At 36.9% G+C, this 26338-nt stretch overlaps 1 protein-coding gene across 5 annotated transcripts in view; it reads left to right on the forward strand.

Moving 5' to 3' along the window:
- The window catches only part of LOC140754665 (zinc finger protein rotund), a 239842-nt gene that overhangs the window by 114752 nt on the left and 98752 nt on the right, over positions 1 to 26338 (forward strand). For 4 of the 5 annotated variants that reach the window (XM_073089691.1, XM_073089690.1, XM_073089693.1 and 1 more), the window contains exons 5-7: positions 10764 to 10844; positions 18591 to 18711; positions 19408 to 19547. In XM_073089691.1, the coding sequence (XP_072945792.1) occupies positions 10764 to 10844; positions 18591 to 18711; positions 19408 to 19547 (342 nt within the window). The remainder of the gene's footprint in view (positions 1 to 10763; positions 10845 to 18590; positions 18712 to 19407; positions 19548 to 26338) is intronic. The other variant, XM_073089694.1, reaches the window with a different exon arrangement.

Consider the following 26338-nt stretch of genomic DNA (forward strand, 5'->3'; position numbering starts at 1 on the left):
TTTTTTTTTTTTTTTTATAATATAAGAGTAGCAGACGAGCATGCAGTCCACCTGATGGTAAGTGGCTACTGCCGCCCATAGACATCTGTAATCAACCCCAGATAAGATTAGATATTCCTACCTGAGGTCGGCCACAGATGCGCCGCTACCCCTGAGGACTAAGCTGAAACGCTTCGCCAAAGTATGTCTCCCTTACCACACCCTTCAAACCAACGCCTCGGAAAAGTCTGTCTCCCTTACCACACCCTTCAAACCGGAACACAGCAGCGCCGAACACTGCTGTTATTAGGTAGAAATAGGTGTGGCGGTGGTGCCGCCGGAGTTGAACCACAAAGGGTTCTACCACCTTCATGCATGCGACTCCAGATAGGATTAGATACTCGTACCGGAGGTCGGCCACAGATGCTACCCCAGAGGACTAAGCTGAAACGCTTCGCCAAAGTATGTCTCCCTTACCACACCCTTCAAACCAGAACACAGCAGCGCTTAACATTGCTGTGAAAGGCAGAAATAGGTGTTGTGGTCGTGCCGCCGGATCGAACCACAGTGTATTCTACCACATTCTAAATTTTTATGTGTATTGTTATTTTGACGCGGATAAAACTCGTGAATAATAAAATATAGCAAGATGTGGTTAAAAACCGCGTAACAAGCCAGCACCGTTACGCCCACGCGGCCATCCATCTTGCGTCGTCCGTGGCGACTCATCGCTAATTCCGCGTGTCGTGATCGAATGCCCCCAGTTCGGGGATCCCGCTAATTATGGGGAAAAATTGGTTAGGCTTCCACTTTGATGCTACTGTTTATTGTTAAAGTAAAAGTATTTTTGGAGAACTTGAGAAGTCTTGTGATGACCCACATGCAGGAGCAGTCACCATACCTGTCGGATACGCAGAGCGCTCTTGGTTCGATCCCTGGGTAGACAAATGTATAAATGATTAATTTACAGTGATGTTCTGAATCTGGATGTTAGTATATTCATTATATGATAAAGGTGGTAGAACCCTTTGTGGTTCGACTCCGGCGGCACCACCGCCACACTTATTTCTACCTAATAACAGCAGTGTTAGGCGCTGCTGTGTTCCGTTTTGAAGGGTGTGGGGTAAGGGAGACAGACATTTCCGAGGCATTCCAGCTTAGTTCTCAGGGGTAGCAGTGCATCCGTGGTCGTCCTCAGGTAGGAATATCTAATCCTATCTGGGGTTGATTACAGATGTCCATGGGCGGCAGTAGGCACTTACCATCAGGTGGACTGCATGCTCGTCTGCTACTCCTATATTATAAAAAAAAATGTGTGTTTCTGAGTATGTATGTAGTGTGTACAAACATCTTAAAACATAACAACATAAAATATATATTGTAACGCTGTCCTTTACTACACCGTTCAAATTCAAACAAATAACATCAACAACCCATTACTGTCCCACTGCTGGGCCAGGTCTCCTCTCAGAATGAGAAGGATTACGCCATAGTCCATCGCGCTGGCCAAGCGCGTATTGGTAGACTTCACATACCTTTTTTTCATACCCCTAAGTGATAAGGGTTGCTCACCCTTAACATTTTTTATTTATATGGCAACACAACGTTTGCCGGGTTAGCTAGTATAATTATAAAGATCTTCTGTAAACAATTTCAATTTCTAGACCGACCTATCCATCTATCCGTCACTATGTGTTCGAGTGAATATTCTACTTCATGTCATTACTATAACTTTGATTAAAAATAGTGCAAACCTGATATTATGGGATAAACAATACTGTATTTAATTAACCAATAACATTACCCGATTAACACGTCACCCGGGTATCCGATGCGAATATAATCTTCGCCGCGGATATCCGCCAACTTCACGATCTCTATCCAAATGAACAATCTTTCAAAGATCCGCGTATATTTAAAAAAATGTAAAGTTTTAGTCATGTATTTATATTTAGGCACGTTAAGGCACAAATTTCGATTTTCCAATTTTTAAAAGAATTATCTGAGCGCACACCTATATTTATTTTTATTTTTATTTATTCAGGTTTATCTACAGTTGTACATTAATAACATCTTCCTTACAAACTATACATCTAAAGTTATAAAGTCTAAAATGTACAGCTACTTACAGATAAACTCATCATGCAGAAACGGAAAGACGTACCAATTTAATCGTACACTGCAACTCTAAACAATTTGACAACGTAATAATAACGATTTTGATTAATTTAATTCTACTGAATTACGAAACTTTGTCAATGAATCTTGATTAATATCTAATTCGCTAAGGCTGTTAAGTAGTTTAAACATTTTAACGAATGGAGAGTTAGTACCTAATTTAGTTCTTCTGATTGGTATTACGAGAGTGTCTATTTGCTTACGAGGGTATCGAATCGGAACTCTAAAAGTAAACTCCGACAATAATTCTGAGCAACCGATTTTATTTTTTAAGATTTTGAACATAAAATTTATACTCGATACTACGCATGAGGAACTTTTCAAAGTATTTGATCTACTTCTACCTTGAACTCTCAGATAATCGTAGTCATATAACAATTATTTCTGATTTAAAAACAACTCAAACCTAAATTATCAGATGAACAATACAGCATTTAATCAACCAATAACATTACCCGGTTAACGTCACCCGGGTATCCGAGCCGGATATAATCTGCGCCGCGGATATCCGTCAACGTCACGATAGCTATCCGATGCGGACATAGATGTGATTGCGGCTATTATACGGTTAACGCCTTACTTTTAAATGGGGACACTGGGGTAGATATTTTATTGTAGGAAAAATATTTTTATCGCAGATTTCGAAGGTTAACTATTTGTAGACACTATTCCTGCGTTAGAATGATGTGTGATGTATTTATCTAAAGGCTTTTTAAGTAGAATCTTTAAGTTCTATGCCTAAGGAATTTTTGGATAAGAACATAATCGCATTTTTTTACAAAAATCATTAACAAATTATAAAGATTGACGGAATGCAAGAAAACTATGTGATCGAAGAACTAATTACCCTTTACAATTGGATAAAAAAAATACTATTGAAACTTTCTTTTTTTTCCTATTTGGAACCTATTGACGAGTTTACGGATATCAATAAAAATAGAATAAAATAATATTAAAACTACTCGTACATCTAAATAGGCACAAAACAGTACAGTATTGACAAGCTTTCTCATCAAAAAACTCTTCAATTTTTCATCAAAAAATTCCCAATTTCAACAATATAAAAACTTGTTATTAAAATTGTTACAAAAAGCACATATCACAGTCACGAACAGACGTCAATTCCATTTATCTCAACAGATGTAGAGATGCTGCAAACGTTCAGACTCTACATCACGAGCTAGCCACACCGGCGCCATTTTACACCCCGGTATACTCTCGATATTAAATAAGTATAAGAGTTAGGAAAGGTCACATAATTTTATATCAGGTTTTAAAGTTACGTTCGTGAAATTGGAGTAAGAAACGCATGCAATTCACTTAATAGTGACTGCATCTGGAAATTTGCAATAAACCTCGCATATTTTTTTTTTATAATATGGGAGTAGCAGACGAGCATGCAGTCCATCTGATGGTAAGTGGCTACTGCCGCTCATGGACATCTGTAAACAACCCCAGATAGGATTACATATTTTTACCTGAGGTCGGCCACAGACGCGCCACTACCCCTGAGGACTAAGCTGGAACGCCTCGGAAAAAGTATGTCTCCCTTACCACACCCTTCAAAACAAAACACAGCAGCGCCTAACTCTGCTGTTATTAGGCAGAAATAGGTGTGATGGTGGGGCCGCCGGAGTCGAACCACAAAGGGTTCTATCACCTTCTAAACTATCTATGTAGGTACCATAACACATCTTAAGAATTAATGATTAGACCCCCACACCCACACTCACACACATAAAATAGTTAGCAAAGTTAAAGTCGGTGAATGATGATTAAATGTTTCTAGCGAGGGGCATACGAACTCAATTTGTGCATTCATCCATTTGTCACGTCGCCGGAAGTGGCAGATAATCTCTGTGGAAGTTTTCGATGCGCAACGTTTTGGGAAAATAAGATTTTGTGTTTTTTTTTTTTATTTCGCTTTTATTGAAGTACTAGCTTACATGTTTTATAATATTATACATTAACAGTAACCACGTAAGCAGTGATAGTCCAGTTATAGAAATATGAGTATGGCCTCTCTCTGAGAGTCGCTATAAATAAAGTTCTCAAAGTAAGTCTCAAAGTTCTCAAGTATGTGAAGTCTACCAATACGCTCTTGGCCAGCCATGGGATATTATGTCTTTGGCCTCAACGAATAAGAGTGACAATGGACGTGAAAATGTAATAAACTAATAACTAATCTACTATTAAATGCACTAGAATTCTTGCAAATTGGCATACAAGAAAGATTGAAAAAAAAATTTTAAACTAAAAAATTGTTCAAATCAAATCATTTATTTTGCTTAATATAGGTATACAGTTGTTATATCCTCAAAATTTTCCTCTATATTACACCTCTTAGAGGTATGCAAAATTTTAATTAATACATAATTGTCTTCTTATTATTCAAATTAAATTTTAAACAGTCAATTTATAATTTTAAAACATTAACATAACAATATTATTAAATTAGTATTGTTAGCTTCTCTACACCTTTTACATTTCGTTATATACATATAAAAGCACTATATATTGTATACATAAAGGCACTGCACATTACTGAACGTCAGTTGGCATAAAGAAGCACCTTGGAATAAAATATTATGTATGAAAGAAAAATATGTTCTCTATAAAATATTTTCTTGTACGTAGCGTACAACTGCAGTGGAGAATTCTTTTAAAGTTTTGATATAAAAGTTATATCGACTTTGCTGTTTTAGATTGAATAATAACCAGTGGCGTAGTAGTAGAAATGTACACGTAGGGTGCGCGTTCGATCCCCGGTTAGACATCTTAATGATCTTAACGACCCGTAGTAGAGCAGTTACCATACTGGTTTGGCGAGAAGAGGGTCCGGGGTTCGGTCCCCGGCTCGACATGAAAATGATGAACTTAGATTTCCGTTTCTGGGTCTGGGTGTTGTGTATATGTTTTTGTGTGTCCATGGTACCCATGATACAGGAAATCGTGGTATGGATCTGTGAGTTTAAAAAATGTCGTTGATAGTTTTTGTTTTGTCTCCACGTGTATTTTCATTTGGGTGTGTGTCTAACGCGCTCACGACCACACTGATCACTATGACCACTATTCATAAATACATAGTGTAGTGTATATATAGCTTTTTTTTATATATATAATATAGGAGTAGCAGACGAACATGCAGTCCACCTGATGGTAAGTGGCTACTGCCGCCCATGGACATTTGTAATCAAACCCAGATAGGATTAGATATTCCTACCTGAGGTCGGCCACAGATGCGACGCTACCCCTGAGGACTAAGCTGGAAAGCCTCGGAAAAGTCTGTCTCCCTTACCACACCCTTCAAACCGGAACACAGCAACGTTTAACACTGCTGGTATTAGGTGCCGCCGGAGTCGAACCACAAAGGGTTCTACCACCTTCAAAATGTTATAATGAAGAAGAAAAACAATTAAGTGCTGTAGAATTCCGGTTTGTAGATTGTGGTAAGGTTACTTATAGATACTTTTCCAGAATTCCAGCTTAGTCCTCAGAAGTGCACCGCTACTTCTGTAACGGACCTCAGGTAGAAATCTTATCTTACATAGGGTTGACACAGATGTCCATAAGCGGTGGTTTAAACAAAGAAACAAACAAATGCTTTCTACACTTACAGCCCCACACTAGGATACCTTGTATCGTGGGTCCCATGGACACACACATAGACAAATACACAAACACCCAGACCCAGAAACAGACATCTAAATTCATCATTTAATTATCTGTCTGACCGGGCATCGAACCCGGGACCCTCTGCGCGTCCGGTATGGTGACCGCTCCACGCGGGTCAAAAGCGGGTTACCACTTAGCATCAACTGAACTACATGCTCGTCTGATATTCCTACACTATAAAAAACACCTATTCTACCTGAAGCCGATCACAGGCAACGCACCTGAGCTAATTAACTAACATAAGATTAACTAACTAAAACTAAGGTAGTTTCTCGCCTTATAAGTCAACCAGTATCCACACTTCCACAAACGCAGAATCCTCAATAGACATAACTATAATAAGAAGATATCCTAAAATTCCCAAATATTCCCGCTAAACACCCCTAAGCTAAGGGATGAGGGCGTCACTGCGGATGACGGTGACGGATGTGTCGTTACTGATGCGGTTGTGACCAAGGGGTCGATTAGCATACAGTATTAGTGGGAATTTAATGGTGTTAATTTAGGCAGGGATTGGCAACATTTGGACAATTAAATCTAAATCATTTAGTGAAAATATTGATTTCTGAAATGAAAACTTCTTTAGTGTTGCGCACTTTTTGTGATTGGTAAGTTAAACTCGCGTCAGGTCACGTGTCCTGATCGAAAATTCGTAAGACGGCAAAGCAAACTGCGAAGTCATGATGTCATCCGGTGTCAGCATAGAAAAATATGTCAATGGGTGTCAGTTACATTTTTTATTTATTATATTTTACTAGCTGACCCGGCAAACGTTGTGTTGCCATATAAATAAAAAATGTTACGGGTGAAACACTTATCACTTAGGGGTATGAAAAATAGATAGTAGCCGATTCTCAGACCTACTTAATATGCATATAAAATTTGTTAAAAATCGGTAAAGCCGTTTTGGAGGAGTACGGTAACTAACATTGTGACACGAGAGTTTTATATGAGTATATAAGATTATTTAGGTTAGGTTTCGAAAGTTATATCTGCCGGCACTCCCGGAGTGCAATCCGTTGATATTTTTTTATAATATTGAAGTACCAAATGATCATGCAGTCCATCTAAAGAAAAGTGGTTACTGCCGCCCATGGACGTCTGTAATAACCCAGACAAGACTAGATTCCAATCTCAGTTTGACCATAGTTGCCTTACCCTGAGGACTAAGTAGGAACGCCTCGGATGGTACATCTTCCATCCCACTTTTCAAACCAGAATATGACAAAACCTAACATTGTTGTTATTAGACAGAAAAAGGTATGCCGGTGGTACCTCCAGAGTAGAACCATAATGGGTACCACCTACAATTGCTCCAGTAATTGATTTTTTTTTTATTTTTTTTCTGGGTCTGGGTATTTATGTACGTGTCTGTGTGTATCTATCAAAGAGGTTAGTTTATTTCATACGTTTTGCATTTGCCAAAAATTAATACAATGGATAGGTGAATATAAGTAAGGTATAGGTAGTAGGTAATAAAAATAAAAACTTGCTTTTACCATAATCCTAAATAGTTTGTCTAGATTGCACTAGATTTGACCTTTATCACTGAAGAAACAACTCCTTAAGATTTGAAAGAAGATAGTACCAAAAAGTTCCGAAAAGTACCACCACCACACCTATTTCTAGCGTAAACTTTCTCATGTAAGTGAATGTCATTAATTCTTAATAAGAAATAAATATCTAAACCCAAATAATTCTAGGTATCGGTGGAATACTAGATGCTGGCTAACTTAAATATGAGGCGACCTTAGCCCTCAAGAATGGTAACGCATCTATGATCCATTTCACGTAAAACCTATTCTATATAGTGGTCACAGAAGTCCAAAGGCGGCAGTGACCACTCACCATCAATATCCGTAGTCTAGTTTGAAGGTGGTAGAACCCTTTGTGGTTCGACTCCGGCGGCATCACCGCCACACCTATTTCTGTTATAACAGCAGTGTTAGGCGCTGCTGTGTTCTGGTTTGAAGGGTGTGGTAAGGGAGACATACTTTCACCGCCACACCTATTTCTGCCTAGTGTTAAGCGCTGCTGTGTTCTGATTTGAAGGGTGTGGTGAGAGAGACATACTTTTCCGAGGGGTACCAACTTAGTCCTCAGGAGTAGCAGCGCATCTGTGTACCTCAGGTAGAAATATCTAATCCTATCTAGGGTTGATTACAGATGTCCATGGGGGCAGTAGCCACTTACCATCAGGTGAACTGCATGCTCGTCTGTTCCCAAATTATAAATAAAAAAAACCCTGTTCTATAAGGTGCTCATAAATGTGCGGCAATGACCAATGGGCGTCAATGACCACTTACCATCAAAGTCCATAGTTCAGTACACTTTACTACAATTTACTTTAAAGTTATAAAAAACATACCAACTTAGTCCACATTAACAATACTATATGACTAAACTCAAGTAGGATCTCAAAAGTCACTTACTACTACAAGTAGGTACAAATTTAGCCCAACAGTGGGACAGCATTACACCGAACAGCGCCATTCCGAACCTTCCCCAAGCCTGAAATTCAGGACATAAAAATGTTCTGTTATTGATTATCTATACAATGTTATTTCAGAGTCGACAGCATAATATTTTACTACCCAAGACGGGCACCCACACTAGAACACACGTGTGTGTGTGCACACATGAACACAAGCACACATGGAAAGTTAAGAAAAATATCGTGTCGTGGAGTTTTCTTCGGAACAGCGGAAGGAATGGAGCGGAATTTTGTTGTTTGTAAAAATAGTTTTGTTCGTCACGGTGGATTTGTTTTGTACCTAAATTCCAAAAGACAATAATCGTCTTTTATGACATTAACATAACACTATTATTGTGTCGATTGAATTAATTTTATAGAAAACTAGCTGACCCGGCAAACATTGTGTTGCCATATAAATAAAAAATGTTAAGGGCGAACAACCCTTATGTGGGGTCCTTGGTTGACCGCTACACTCTCTTTTATTTAGTGTTGATTTAAACGCGTGGATGTATTTAAAGATTTAATGTCCTTGATATTACTAATCCTACATGGAGCTTGATTAATGTATGATTAGTGAGCACGCGCGATCGCCTTGTGAAACGAGAATTTTATATATAAGATATAATTGTTTTCTTTTAGTTCAGTTAAATAGGTTAGAAATTAATGAGATAAACAACAACGAAGTTTCGTGTGGATTAAGTATTTATTGTTATTCAAAGGTAATAAAATCATTCGCTATTTTATCTTGCAAAACACATATCGATATACTACACATATCGAGTTATAATAGCATTATTAAGTGCTTTCATATTTTGGTTTAAAGGGTTTTGTAAGGGAAAGATTTAATCCTCACGAAAGTAACTCTGTAATCGACCTCTGACAAGACTTTAATCTTATTTGCAATTAACTAATGATGCCTTTGGGTAGCCATGACCACTTACCACCAAGTCGACTGCAAGTTCATTTACTTTAAAAACAATTCTCTTTTTGATAATAACTTAAGGCACGGATAAAACATCTTTTCAACTAATAATTATACATGATATTTTGTTCGAGATTTCGTTTCGTAAAAAGTAATCTAATAAAATATTTAGAACAATTCGACTCCACACCTCCCCGATTTCCCAGAAGCCCCACATACAAACCTCGTGCGTCACACGTGCTTACATCGCGCTCTCTCACACATACCGCATCGGAGCGAGACGGAAGATGAGTTTAGGACTAACATTTTATATGTTAGCCGGGTCATGGATATAAAAATCGTTTTTCCTACATACATATAACGGGTACATACTAACGTACAGGGCATTAGAAATCCTCAATAATAGAGAGTTATGGCTATTGTGCTCGGGTCTTAAGATTACGTGTATTTCGATGCCTTTCAAAGGCTTTCTTTTTCAAATAGACTCACACAAAGACGTATTAAAACACCCAGACCCAATTTCATAAGAGATAATTATACTAGTATTTCAACTAGTATGAGGTGGTAGAACCCTTTGTGGTTCGACTCCGGCGGCACCACCGCCACACCTATTTCTACCTAATAACAGCAGAGTTAGGCGCTGCTGTGTTCCGGTTTGAAGGGTGTGGTAGGGGAGACAGACTTTTCCGAGCGTTCCAGCTTAGTCCTCAGGGGTAGCGGCGCATCTGTGGCCGACCTTAGGCAGGAATATCTAATCCTATCTGGGGTTGATTACAGATGTTCATGGGCGGCAGTTGCTGCTTACCATCATGTGGATTGCACGTTCGTTTGCTATTACTATAATATAACAACAAATTTAGATCTACTTGGGAATTGAACTCGGAACCTTTGCATGGCGAACCGATTGTGACTATTACTATAGTCACCTAACTTGACGAATCGTTTACAATTTTCTAACGCCATTTACATAGTCATTAAATTAAATTGAGAGTATTTGTTTTGACAAATCCACTGACCTAAGACGCCTACTAAAAGTATTGAAAATTTTCTCGAAAAACATATTTTCCTTATCAATATATGAGGTTACTTAGGTATACAACCGATAGAGTTAATGTACATCGACAGACATAGAGCATGTTAGGCACGTGCCGAGACAGACAAAATGATATTAATATCCGATCTATCTACCGATATTCGAGTAGAACAAAGATCTGTATCCGTACCTGTCCCATTTGGCAGATTATGAAGAAATCTTTATCAAATACGTTTTAAAAAAAAAAGAACATCATTATTTAAAATGATAAGTAACGTAAGTTTTTCCAAAATTGTCCAATCATTTTAAACACTTTAATATATTTCCAATTTTCCCATAAGTAAATCATAAAAAGCTTCGTAATCACGGACATTGAGTAAATGAAACCTTACACGCCATTTTGTATCACATTTTACACTTTGTAGCCCTTTTAGCTCGGACATTTGTAACTACAAGTGATTAGTAGGTTTGACTAAACTGGGATTCTTTTTGTCCGACAGCACTGTCAACAAAAAGATGGCCTGGAATACGCTGCGTGGTCTCGACCACGGGGCGCCATGGCCATCAAACAAGGCTACGAGGTGAGCACTGTTGTTTGGCGAATGTTGTTGTTGTGATCGTGTTAGGCCGCACTGTAGATCTATAGATAAATGTTGTTCCGTAAATGTTGTTTATTGTTGTACGAATCTGTAGATCTAAAGAGAAATTATGTTTCGTAATCGTTTTTTACTGTTGTGTTTTTTATGATGTAAATGTTGAAATAACTAGTTGCTAGACTTTAGACTGTTTTGTTGTTTGTTGAATGTTGTTTTTTTGTTATCATCACTCGTATCATCGTTTATTTTGTGTAGTTTCGATGTTTTTAAAGTGAGCACTGTAGTAACAAATGTTACCGTTTTTTTCGTAATCATAGTAATTGTACACGTAGTAATTTTTGCATGTTATTTTTTTAAAACCACTGAAAGGTTTTTTTATTAACAAGTTTTTATTTCACTTTTACCTATATCGTAATGCCTTATGCATGTAGTAGTAGTATAATATATTGAATTGAATATATGTAAAGATAGATAGATCATATAACGATATCGTTTTTTAAAATGTTTAAAGCTCACGTAATAATCATCCTACTAAAGGCAATAAGTATTTATAGCATAGATTGTATTTTTAAAACCGTCTTCTAAATTAAAAAAACTTATTAAATATTTAATTGTAAACAATACCACACAATTTAAAATCGACTTAGTTAGCACCAAAGTTATGATAATGATTCTAATATGTAAAATAATACGTAGCTAAACTTCAAAACATTCGCCTGAGGAACTCTATGAGGGTCGAAGTGACAAAGAGGCCTCATTTGCCACTGTCGGGAGCAGAGGCCACGCCCAGACTCCTTCGGGTGTGTAGTGTCATCACAAAATGTTTGAAGGTGCTTGAGCATTGTTAAATTTAGACATGTTATGATTATGCATAGATTAGTAAAAATTTCTCGCTCATAACAAGAAAATATAACCTTTTGACAATTGTCACTGTCAATTATTTTCGTGTTTGAAAAGTATTTAAAAAATGTAGTTTTTAGATCATTTACGAATGAAAGATTCGACGATTTTTTTTCGCACTTTTCTTCGATTTCGTCGTGTCTTAACTGTGTATGTCTGCATTATTCCGCGTAAATTACACCATGACAGCCATTAAACGGTTGACAGAATTGTCAGCTGTCGATATTTGCCGATTAAAAAGCAATGATAGATAGGTTAAGAAACTCGGCTTCTCGATCGAGGGGTCCGAGAATCAAATCCCAGGCACGCACCTCTGATTTTCAAAAAATATTTGCATATTACAAATTATTTATCACTTGCTTAAACGGTGAAGGAGAACATCGTGAGGAAACCTGCATACCTGAGAGATTTATAAAACAAAAAATTCTCAAAGGTATGTGAAGTCTACCAATACGCATTTGGCCAGCGCGGTGGACTATGGCCTAATCTATGGCGATCATGCAGTCCTCCTGACGGTAAGTGGCTTCTTCCGCCCATGGACATCTGTAATCTACCCCAGATAGGATTACATATTCCTAATTGAGGTCCGCCACAGATGCGCCACTCCCCCTGAGGACTAAGCTGGAACGCCTCGGAAAAGTCTGTCTCCCTTACCACACCCTTCAAACCGGAACACAGCAGCTCCTAATACTGCTGTTATTAGGTAGAAATAGGTGTCGCGGTGGTGCCGCCGGAGTCGAACCACAAAGGGTTCTACCTCCTAATAACTGTGGGCAATGCAGGTATTCGGGTTATTCCAGATTTTTCCTTGCAACTCAGTCCCAATAACTCGGTACATAAGTTATTGTACTTCGGGACATTAAGCCGGCAATATATCTGGTTTTTAGCGCTGATGCCGCCGAAGATAAAAGTTTCCGAATTTAAAATACTCTTGGGAAATGGATCTGCGAAAGGGTGATATACGCTTGTCTATGCTTTTATGTGATTGAATCTGGATATGTGTGGGTGGTGGGGATAGCTTACTCATGAAGCTGTATTTTATGATTTGATTAAATCGATCATAAATGTGAATAGGAAACATTATAATTAATTGGTATCATTATTTTTAAAAGCTAAATACTTAATAAAGCAAAGAAATCGAAATTACACTAGATTTGAATTCAAATATAATTGATGCACCTCCAATAGATTAATATAGATGTCTCACCGCCTTGTAATTGAAGGAAGCCACAAATAGCAAAATGGCTGGCTGTTTTCCCATTACGTCTCCAACTGCCATGGTGTAGCTTACGCGGAACAATGCCGACATGTGCAATAAAGTGGTGCAAAAACAACACGAAATCGAAATTAAAAATTTCCTAAATAAAAAAAGGTTCACCTTTTACATTTTTGAAAATACTTCTCTTTAAGTACTTAAAACTAATTTTCATTGGAAACTAACCCCAAATAACGGTTTAATAAACCAAGATCACAATCGTAACCATACTTTTGATGTATGGATAACCCTAAAACGCCGGAATGGGTCGCAAACACCGCCATTCGCTACGTTCGGCGCAGTTTACGTCAAAAACGCTATTATCGGCGATAGATGGCGTTGCTTCAAGAAACCTCTCCGGACATTGACGCTAGATATGTTTCTTTTACGACATTGCACCAGTATTTTGTGCAAACTTTATACTTTGTTATGTAATGGCTATGTTAGCTTAAAGCACGGAAGTTTTTTAACGGGTTTCACTGCGCTGCATTGAATTTTTATAGCTCCTTTATAATAGTTTCTAGAGCTTGTAATATTCTTCGCTCTATTTTTAGTTTTATTGCTTTCAATATTTATATTTTTATTCCAAAATTATTAATAAATGATGCACGTTATCTCTGTAAGTGAAAAATTAGATAATATTTATATTTCACATATGTCTCACGAAATTGTGCTTAAAATATTGTGCGTTAAAATAGCTCGCCATTTTGAAATAATTAAGACGATGTGTGTTCTTAGTTCCAACCAATGAAAGATAACAAAAATGATACATGAGGCATTTCAACTCAGTCTCCAGTTGTAACAACTCAACTATGACCGACCACATACAGGACCTTAATCTTACTTAGGATTAATTACAGTACCCTTACCATGAGTTTTCAAAACATCCCACAATTTTACGTTACGTTTACTCAATTCATTATTCTGTTCCATTTTCTTAGTAAACTGAGTAAACGTAACAATAAGTAAGTGCTCAAGTCTTTTTGTCTACCTCACATGTTCGCAAAAAAGAGAGACAACACATAAAGCGCCATTTGTCAATTTAGACACTTAATTTTACGTTACTGATACTATAGTTCTGATACAATCCGCTAGAGGCGCTGATTGGAAACGTATGGGCAAATACGTAAACAAATACCAAAACAGTCATATTTGTCAAAACGTAAAACCTCATGGTAAGGGTAGATACAGATGTACATGGACGGCATTAGTGGGCTGCATGCGTTTTCTACTTCTATATTACAAAAACATTTTTTTGTTTTAAAAATGAATAATGGCTTCCACCTTCGGTGAAAGCTGCAGGTACTACAAAATTATTAACTTTTTCATATTTTTTGATAGCAACATTATGAAGAGGCAATTATTTCATTACTGTTTATTTATTACATATTTCTTTATTATGAAATGAAAAATAACGTATACTTACTTATACTACAATTACTCATATTTTACAATAAATGTTTGAAAATAAATATTAAATGCAGAAGTCTATGTTTATTTCATGGAGCTACAAATTACTCTTTACTTTTACAGCATAAATGTTACACCATTTATCAATTTTCGCGTTTCTTAACAGCAAAACCATTAACAATAATTTAATATTTTATTAAAAAACTAGCTGACCGGGCAAACTTTGTACCACCTCACCTATTTCATATAAAATATAGCCTATGTTACTCGTGGATAATGTAGCTTTCGAATGCTGAAAGAATATTTAAAATCGGTCCAGTAGTTCTTGAGCCTATTCATTACCACAACTATTACCAAACAAATTACAAACTTAATTTATACGCAAATATACCTATTTGGAAAAAGCAAATGTGTTTTCTAAATAGAATAAATAGTTCTAAATAGAAGTTTCATAGTTACCGTAACTCTGTAAAGCTATACAAATGTAATATCAATAATACATTATAATAAACTTAAATATAGTGTTGTATCGGAATAAAAATACATCCAGTAATTACGCTTACGCTTTCTACACTCACAGCCCCACACTAGGATTCCCTGTGTCGTGGGTACCATGGACACACACAGAGACAAATACACAAACACCCAGACCCAGAAACAGAAACTTAAATTCATCATTTAGATTTCTGTCTGGCCGGGGATCGAACCCGGGACCCTCTGCGCGTCAGACCGGTATGGTGACCGCTCCGCCACGCGGGTCGTCAAACTGTACAATTTTGAGCATCACAAAAATATTTAAACATAAAATATTACAATGGAAAGTACAAATACAAATCTATAGAAGTAAACAAAGTTATAATAATATATATGTATGTACAGTAACTAACCCTTAACTGCGGATGTGATCTCCAAAATTAAATTTCACATTCGGGGCGTTATCTGTCCCGAAATTAATTTGCAACAAATAACCGATCCGGGTTACAATAGTTTGTTATTTATGGCTTCATCCCAACCGCTGTTTGGACAATTCAGTTAGGTAGAAATAGTAAGAATGTTTATACTTCATTTATTAATATTTACATTTCGAACGCAAGTTAATTTAATATTATTGATTTATGTTTTAAAGCGCGCAAACGATTCCAGGTTTATTTTGTCCTTAACAATTACCTAAAGGACATGAGTTACGATTTTTCCCAGTTTAATCAAAAGGGATTAGGCAATTGTTACCACAGACATGCATGCGCGGCTTTCCGATTTTTACGCAGGAATCTTAAAAAAATATATTTATTTATTTATTTATTTACTCATATCTTACATCTAACATTACAGGGTTGCCTAATGCGTTAGTGTACGTCACCTAATACTTCAACCAGTTACAATTCGCCGATATGATTATATAATATTAAATTTAAAATAATTACAAATTAAACCAACTCATTGAACTTAAATATTCGAAATAAAATCTTCTATCCGTGTTTCAAACTTCGTTGTAAATTAGTTTGGAAGATTTCAAGGTTATCTAAACTGATAGACAAAATGTCTTTTCTTCATTATTATACTCATACTAGCTGACCCGAAAAAATGTTAAGGGTGAACAACCCTTATCATTTAGGGGGATGAAAAATAGATGTTGGCCGATTCTCATAGATACCGGATAAGCACAAAAAATTTCATCAAAATCGGTCAAGCCGTTTCGGAGGAGTATGGCAACGAAAACTGTGACACGAGAATTTTATATATAAGATTGTCACTGAAAAGGCTAAAAGTCTTTCTTTCTAGGCTAAAGTTCTTATTACATATGTTTCTCGTGTTTTAATAACCTTATCAATAAGAAAACCTCTTTTTCTTAACATCAGAACCTTAAATAAACTCCTTCACATCTACATACTAGATACATATTCCCTTCAGTACCTAACATTAGAAGGTATTAGTACGACAACGCTACTTCGACATAATTTACACCCCTAACGCACCCTGCATTTGTGTAAGGGTCCGCTCACTTTTGTCATTTGCTCTCAACTCGAAATGGTCAGTCAAATAGGTTGGCGAATTTATATAGAGAGGATATTACCACTTTTAAATCTAGAATTCATATGATATATTATTGCAAATGTTTTTTGTAAGTCCGTATAACTATAATCCCCGCCAAACTGCTAGTCAGCGCTGAAGTTGATGCGAGCAGGTGTAGTCATACAATTTGCTATGGCGACGCGATTCATTTCTATATTCAGAACGGGCTAGCAATTTTACTCGGACTTTACCTACCACCAAGTTTTGTATTAATTAAAAAGACAAATTTAATTAAAGAGGTGGTAGAACCTTCTGTGGTTCGACGGCGACATCACCGCCACACTTATTTCTACCTATTAACAGCACTGATTTTGACCTCTGGCAGTAATTTAATCTTATGTTGGGTTGATTACAGATGTCCATGGACGGACATACCCACTTATCAGCAGATTTACTTCTCTTCTGCTACATCAATATTAGAAAAAAAAGAATTAAAAAAGACATGAACATTTAATCATTGTAAAGGTATTAACAGCTCTATATAAATCCAAGCCAAATGAAGACGCGTCAAAGGGCAACCGTCCGCAAATATATTTGGCGAGTAACAAAACAATCGTAATTCAGATACGGGACAAATCGAGCGTTATTAATGTGTCCGAAGGTGAATTATCACGTGGTCACCCTACCGGACAGGCGATGATGTATGGTACATTAGTTGTGGAGTAATTTTGTAATGTCTTTGTATGTTTTGATTAAGAAGATTAACGGGGTGCTAATGTTGGTCGAAGTAGAGTTAAGAAGAGTATATGTAGAGTTAAGTAGAGTTAAGAAGTATTGGATGTTATGTGACCAGTGCCTTTATCATGAGTTTTTACGTTTTGACAAATATGATTTGGTGTTTGTTTACGTATTAGCCTATACAATTTCCATGTTTTGACACAATCCGCTAGGGGCGATGATTGGAAATTGTATGGGTAAATAAATACGTAAACAAATACCAAAACAGTCGTATTTGTCAAAACGTAAAACCTCATGGTAAGGGTACAGACTTTATAGCAAAATTTTGATATAGGTACAATTCGTCTTCATTTTATAATTTGATTTTGGATTTAAAAGTTGGCAAACGTATATGTAGTTCCTATATTATAACTATTTCTGATGTATTTATATGTATAGCGTTGCTGAGTTTTGCCCTGAAGGGTAGTGTGATAGACTCTTTATTACGCGAAGCTTTATTACCTAGTAGAGTTCATAAAAACAAAAAGTATGTATAAATCTTCGGGGTAGGAATCCCGTGGCTCCAATGCCACACGTATTTCAGTGTCATAACATCACTGTTCTGGTTTAAAGAATGTTATAAATGAGAGACTGATTCCTCCCTCATTCGTACTTACTCCTTCCTTATGGATAGCAACGCAACTATGATAGTCGTGAGAGGACCTCAATCCTATGTGGCATTAATTACAGTGTTCCACGTGACTTACAATGACTTACTACAAAGATAATCGAACGGTTAATATTAAGTGTAGGTTATGACGTTATTTTTGTACTGACGTTCTTGCCACGAACGTCCTGAGGTATCCAGGGTGCTATGACATGGAGCTCTTCAAAAAAGGTGCAAAAAGACTTGACATTCAAAGCCGGCGATGCATTGGCGACTCCTCTGGTGTTGCAAATGTCTATAGGCGGCGTTGACATTCCATCAGGTAGCCCGTCTGCTTAATCGTTAGGTAAAACAATAAAAAATAACCCTAACTAAAATGGAGCAACCCATTAATAGCTTAACCGTAGATTTGACGGCTGGTTTGACTTTGTTTAAGTTAAAGTTACTTGATGCAACTCATCCTTAAACTTAGTGTCTTATAAGAGCTGATTAAACTTCCTTACTAATTCAACTTACCAATCATGAAATGATTAGTCCTGAGGTATTCCCTCAGGACTATGACATGGGGCTCTTCAAGAGGGGTGTAAAAAGAGCTCTCCTTCAAAGCCGGCGATGCATTGGCGACTCCTCTGGTGTTGCAAATGTCCATAGGCGACGGTGACTGCTTTCCATCAGGTAGCCCGTCTGCCTTATCGTTAGGTTACATATAAAAAAAAATGAAAAAAAAATGTAAAATAAAATGCAAGCAATAATTTCCTCTCCATCATTCCAGGCGAAGATGAGCACGGGGGACGGTACCGTCGGTGGCCACCAGAAGGCGGACGACCGTCTCGGCCACCACCAATCCATGAGCCAGATGCTGTACGGCGCGGGGCTGGGACCTGGACGATCAGGTACATCATCATCATCATCTGAAGGTGGTAGAAATGTCTGTGGTAGGATTTGGGAGACGCCACTGCTATACGTTTCCGAAGGTAGTAGAACACTTTGTGGTTCGATTCTGGAGGCACCACTGCCTGGCTACTACATTTCTGCCTAACAATAGCAGTGTTAGGTGCTGCTGTGTGTTTGAAAGGAGTTGTAAGGGAGGCGTTCTAACTTAGTGATCAGAAGTAGCAACTGTGGTCGACCTATAGTAAGGTTCTTACCTTGTCTGGGGTTGGCTATGGATATCCATGGGTTGCTATGCGGTATTATTGGGATTGTCAACGTTATTATAATCATTATCATCATGATCATAGCTATCATCTTCATCACCATTATTTATTCATTGAAAATTACTAGTTGGTTACAAATGTTCATTAGCACTATTTATAATGACTATTTATAATCAGTTAGTGGGCCTTTTCATTTACTTTCTGTGTACTACTGTAATACCTACCTCTTTTAAAAGGTTGGACCTAAGAGACAATAAATATAATAAATATAAAGAACTTTTTTACATGGTGGTTATCTTACAGCTGTTCTATCAAAAACATTTAAAACTGTAAAATTGTAAACTTTACTTTTACACTGGTGTTATAATACTTTACAATAATATTATTATGGACCTAACCTAACCTAAACTAATATCCTCTCGATCATTCCAGGGTCGTCGTCATCATCACCGGTGGGGGGCACCAACGCGAGCGGGCTCCTCGTGGTCCCCCAGCCCCTGGGCAAGGGCCCCACGAAGCTGCAGCCGCTGCACGCGCACGCCAGGAAGTATCACTGCAAGATGTGTCCTCAGGTATGTAGATTTATATGATTTTAGACTAATATTATTTGAGCAGTGATAGCCTAGTGGTTGAGAAATTCGGCCTCTCGATCGAGGGGTCCGAGGTTAAAATCCCAGGCACGCACATCTGATTTTTCAAAGTTATGTGCGTATTAGAAATTAATTATCACTCGTTAAATGTTGAAGGAAACATCGTGAGGAAACCTGCATACCTGAGAGATTTATATAAAAAAATAAATCTCAAAGTTATGTGAAGTCTACCAATAGGCACTTGGCCAGCGCGGTGGACTATGGCCTAATCTTTCTCATTATGAGAGGAGAACCGTGACCAGCAGTGGGACAGTAATGGGTTGATGATGATGATGAGACTAATATTATCACGGAATTAGGTAACAAATAATATGATACGGGTATTCGCGATACGCGGTTTTTAAATTTTGTTGCCCATAATTCGACCCAGTTGCATGGATCGTGGTTATTACCTATATACTACTACTAACTATACTCTGATTCATAATTAGGTGTCCAAAATGTTAACAAAGGTGTTGACCTATCAAGAAAATACGTTTGAAATGGTAGTTTCTTATTTTTGACAATATTAAATTAATACAACAATAATAAAATAATAATCTAAAAAAAATAAGATCAATTTACATTTTCTAATATTTATATTACCTCAATTTCGTTCCATACAGTAATAATAATAAAAAACAAGGTTTATGGTAGAAAATTAAAATGTGATAAGGGTAACACAATCGGAATCCAAGACATTTCTTGTGCTGTCATTTTTAAGTTTCGTAACTGATATTATTCATTTTCGTGATTATGATCGAACTCTAATGTTTTCTCGTTTACATAACGCGTTTGTTAAATTGTGAATAATTGTAATGTTTTCGTTTTTTGTTGAGTTTGTTAAAGTTTTTGTTTCTTGTTAATTCTGACAGTGACATTTTTTGTTTACATTTTGGACACCTAATTATGAATCAGACTATATATACTAATTATTTTTTAAAGTTGTTTGGTAATGCATACATATCTATCCGAGGCCTTTTAACTTAGTCCTCGGAGGAAGTAACAATCTGTGGCTGATTCCAGTCTCATCTAGGCTTGATGACAGATGCCCATGTGCAACAGGAGGTACCTAGTCATCGGTTCTCGGGTAATCTGCTACTACCACATTACAAAAAAAAATCATTCCTGGCTCGACCCCATAGTAACCACCTATACCTGCCTTATTAAAAGTATTAAACGCTGTTGTGTTCTGATTTGCCAGATAGTATTGAATTACACGTATCAGGCGTTCTAATTTAGTCCCAAGGAGTACAACGCTGTGATTTAAGTTACATAACACATAACTTTTACTGGTATTATAAGGATTATATAGCAATGTTGATAACGCTCGATTCTATCATCTTTACGTTAATTAGTAACCCTCATGGTAAAAATATGTAAGTGAGAAATCATCAGAAATATACTAAATAAACACATATTAGGTATATCAGATTATACCCGTCTATAACGCATTTTTCATGTAAATTCCTACTCATATAATTTAAAATATCCTGAGAGATCTCGTATATCTAGCCTCCACATATTAAATTCCCATTTATCATACGAAAAAGGACGTGTTGAGAGCCGGCCGGTAGATTTAACCGATATTGCGATATTATGCCGATCTGCGATACGATATCCGGTTGGTGACTGAAAGCTTATGATATTAATAATACTTTAATATCGCCACACGTTTGTGTGAAGTATTCTTGATTTGACGCCTATCTCGATTTGATTTAAATAACGGGTACAAATAAATAAGGTTATAAAATATAACTTGAAATTTTCCACTATAAATATTTTATACGAGTAACTACAAGACAAGAAACTTCGTCGTCGTTAACTGTTAAACGGTGGTCTCCTATCAAGTTCAAGGTGGTAGAACCCTCTGTGGTTCGACTCCGGAATCACCACCACTAAACCTAGTTCTTCCTAATAACAGCAGTGTTCAGCGCTGCTGCATTCTGGTTTAAAGGGGATAGTAAGCAAGAAATAATAAGAATTTGCTAAGCATTCCAGCTTAGTCCTCAGGAGTAGCGGCGCTTCTGTGACCGACCTCGGGTAAGAATATAATGTTATCTGGGGTTGATTACAGTTGTACATGAGGGGCAGTAGCCACTTACCATCAGGTGGACTGCAAGCTCGCCTCTACTCTTATATCATATATGTGAAAAAATATGCGCTTCCAAAGTTCTGAGGATACATTAAAACTCGGATTGTGCTCGGCTCTCCTTACCCACCTGCATCGTAAGGTTTCACGATGTATTCGAATATTTAACAAAGTCATTTCATTTAAAGCTAATCAAAAAATTATTCATATGAAGTTCGAAGAAAAACGTTATTTTTCGACATTGTCACTAGAATAACTATTGTTTTAGATTTTTTTACATTTCTCCCCATTTCTTAAATTAAAAAATAAAACAAAGCGATTTCTCTACTTTCTGACTTTAACATTTTGATGTCGGCTGGCGGCTTCGGACAAAGACTGATGGATTGGAAGGTGTTGCAAACCTAACAATGACAGTGATATTTTAAAATATGTTATTAAATAAATATTTTATTTATTATCTCAATTTTTGATGCAATATTTTGAGTGTTTTTTTTGTAAAGAATATTTAATGTAATTTATTATCAAAATTTTTAATTCAATATTTTGAGTGGATTTTTTGTGAAGAATATTGCTTGAAAAGAATCGTTGTAATTATTTTAATTATGTTTTTGTGTGACCACATTTGTTTTGTCGATACAATGGTATGGTAACGTGTTTATATATTTTTATCTACATTATTACATGTATGTTATTAATTAAAATATTATATGTTAATCGTAAAACAAATTACCCAATTTGTAAATTGTATATTTTAAATATATTTATTTATTTTATAAGAAACTTGTAATCGCAACTTATTTTCATATAAGGTTAAAACGGGAATAAAAATTAAATTGGTTAGGTGTTCCATATTTAAGAATATATAATTAGTAAATTAAACTATCATGTTTTAAATTACATAATACTTATAGTTTTTATTTGTAATTTTTATACTTTAGTTATTATTTGTCAAAAATTATTATATAATAAAATAAATAAATACAACAACAACCAACAGTTACCAACCCCTGTACACCGGCGAGCTCCAAAAGCGTAACATCCGTGGAATTCGAAAATTTACACAAACGCAATAAGTATTAGCCAATGCGCCTTTTTGTCCGTCCGTCCGTCCTACGACACGGCCATCCGGAATTTTTGCGATGACATTCTTTGCTCCCGGTTTTGATTAGAAAGCCACAACGAAAAAACTAACACACAACACACGACACACAATTCTCATCCCAACCCCCTGTACATAACGGCTATATTCCCCTAGCAAATTTACTTATAGCGATTATCGTTATTTTTAAATTTATCCTTCCCCGAATTTCAACCCTACACCTCGATGACAAAGCCTCATTTCAAAGGCTAATGATTGAATTTTTTTAATTAACAATGCGGGAATTGTTTTGAAATTGCCACAAAGGTTGCGATGCCATGTGGATTTCGCTGACGGATAAGGGAAAAGGCGTATAAGGGTTTCGGAATGACTGGAGATGATTAAGGTTTTATGGAAACCACAGACGATGTTACTTAATAGATCTAATGATTATGATAATTAAGTACGTATACACAGAGAAGAATTGATTTTTTTTTTATAATATAGGAATAGCAGACGAGCATGCAGTCCACCTGATGGTAAGTGGCTACTGCCGCCCATGGACATTTGTAATCAACCCCAGATAGGATTAGATATTCCTACCTGAGGTCGGTCACAGATGCGCCGCTATCCCTAAGGACTAAGCTGGAACGCCTCGGAAAAGTATATCTCCCGTACCACACCCTTCAAACCAGAACACAGCAGTGTTTAATACTGCTATTATTAGGTAGAAATAGGTGTGGCGATGGTGCCGCCGGAGTCGAACCACAAAGGGTTCTACCGCCTTTAAATTTTAATTTTAAGTGCTTATAAGAATAGTTTGATATTTGTTTTTACAGAAGATTCATAGATTTTTTGTGTAAATGTAACAGGGGTAACATTTGAAGGTAGTAGAGAAGCCTTTGTGGTTCGATTCCGGCGGCACTACCGCCACACGTATTTCTGCCTAATAACAGCAGTATCCAGCGCTGCTGTGTTTTAAAGGGTGTGGTAAAAAAGACATATTTTGTCGTAGAATTCCAGCCTATTCCTTAGAGGTAGCTGCGCGTCTGATACCGCCCTCAGGTAGGCATCTAATCTTATCTGTGATTGATTACAGAAGCCCATGAGAGACATTTACCATCAGGTGGACTGCATAGTCATCTGTTACTCCTATATTACTAAAAAAACTACTAATTATGATAATAACACACAAGCCCTACACCTTAGCCGCTACCTATATTACCTATATGTATTCATAAGTAGACCTATGTACGACTCGAACATAATTTTCTCACTCCATTATAAATTTCATTATGAACTTTCTCTCTATAATTGAAGTTTCACATTCATAGAATTATATCGACATTTGCATGGAAATATGTTGATACTCTTAAAGTGGTTTAATCATTTAATAGAATTAGATTATTATCACTTGAAGGTAGAACCCTACGTGGTTCGACTCCGGCGGTACTCATAACAGCAGTGTTAAGCGCTGCTGTGTTTTGGTTTGAAGGGTGAGGTAAGAGGGACGTACTTTTCCGATTCCAGCTTAGTCCTCAGGGGTAGTGGCGCATGTGACCGACCTCAGGTAGATATATCTAATCCTATCTGGGGTTGATTACAAATACCCACGGGCGGCAGTAGCCACTTACCATCAGGTGGATTGCATGCTCGTATGCTACTCCTATATTATAAAAAAATACTTTTCTAAGGCGCTCCAGCTTAGTCCTCAAGGGTAGCGGCGTGTTTGTGGTTGACCTCAGATAGGAATCTAATCTTATCTGGGGTTAGCAGTAGCCTCTTACCATCAAGTGGAATGCATGCTTATTTGCTAGTTCTATAATAAAAAATCTGGCTTATATTGAATTTTATCATTAGTTCCGACAACTAAGATCCCTTATCTATAAATAATAATCAATCCATGCAATGTAATGGCTACCAAAAATCGAAATACAATTTCTTCCAAGACATTGCTACATTTCGATCTTTGGTAGGCAAATGGATAGATTGATTAATAATAACGGACGTGAAGCAATAAGATCCAACACTCAACGATCTTACAACTGTCATATCGTCAACCACTTTCATCCCCTAAAACCACCCCAAAACTAACCCTAAGATTATTGACATAAGTCTTATTGAAACGCAAATTTCCTTGGCAAAGCCTCTCATAATGCCTTCAAGTACTTAACAAGGTACTTTGAACTCTACCATTTTGATAATAAAGCCTTTTGGGATGAATTTAGGCGTAAGGCACTTATGGGGGTGTATTTGTCAAATGAAAATTGAGCGTCACTTCCGGTTATCCGTTTCCGGGTGTCGTTGTGACGTATGGGTTTTTTCTGAACTGTGGGTCCAATAACGGACCACAAATGACGTCATTAGAGCTAATGCGAGAGAAGTCGATTTTGATTTTTTGAAAAAATCGGAGGAGGAAATGAATGACCACCTGATGATAAGTGGTGACTTCGTTATGGACATCTGCAGTATTATGTTGGATGAGGTTGTACTAATATCGTGTACTCCACGGAGGCGGATTCGGGGGAATCCAATTCCGGTCTTTAGGGCTCGAGATGTCGTGTGTGCGTTCCGCACGCTCATCTCATGAGGAATATAACTGAGAGAGGCCCCTCCCTCTCGGGACGTGGCTGGCGTTAACATCAGCGCCGGCCGACGTTGCCGGGTCGCGAATGTGATGCTTACGCTTTTCGTGACCCGGCATCGAGCGTCCAGAGGAAAGCGGCGGAGTTTTAGTCGGTAAGAGTCCGACACATCTCTTTCGTTCCACACATCGCTTTGTGTCTTAAGGTAGAAAAACTGCTTTATTGCAACAGTTTATAGTATGGAAAAGCCTAGGTATGCGAAAAGGGTCAAAAAGGCCATGTTAAATATACAAAGCAAGTGTTAGGACAAAAGTTTTGAGTTCTATGGAGTCAACATTAGCTTAAAATATTCTTTTCACATTATCTTCTGAACTTAGCTGCTAACACTACCGTGCACCTAAAATTATTAAGGAACATTTAATTTAAATTCTCGATTTTAAAAACACAATTTAATTAACTTAGTCGTATAACCGTAAAGTAAGTTAAACGTTATTCTTAACATATACAAGTTATTCTTGTGGCTTCGTTCACGTGGATTTTAAAAATAACAACAAACACAAAAAAATAATACTAAACAACAATTTAATAATAATCTTATATATAAAATTCTCGTGTCACAATGTTAGTTACCGTATTCCTCCGAAACGGCTTTACCGATTTTCACCAAATTTTATATGCATATTCAGTAGGTCTGATAATCGGCTACTATCTATTTTTATACCCCTAAGTGATAAGGGTTGTTGACCCTTAACATTTTTTATTTATATGGCAACACAACATTTGCCGCGTCAGCTAGTACACCATCTATAAAGCCTACGGAGTATGCTAAACTGAATTTTCTCCGCTTCGCACACACGTCATTCTATTAGAAAATGACTTTAACTTTAAATAATAATAACTTTTGATAGAGTAGATTTGATAGAATTGAATGAAATAACGTTAGACTAATAGACTAAATGTTAAGTCAAGATACGGACAT

The sequence above is a fragment of the Epargyreus clarus genome, unplaced genomic scaffold (genome assembly GCF_041222505.1).
Source record: "Epargyreus clarus isolate Ecla_fem2 unplaced genomic scaffold, WU_Ecla_fem_2.2 ptg000031l, whole genome shotgun sequence".
In the NCBI taxonomy this organism is placed as follows: Eukaryota; Metazoa; Arthropoda; class Insecta; order Lepidoptera; family Hesperiidae; genus Epargyreus; species Epargyreus clarus.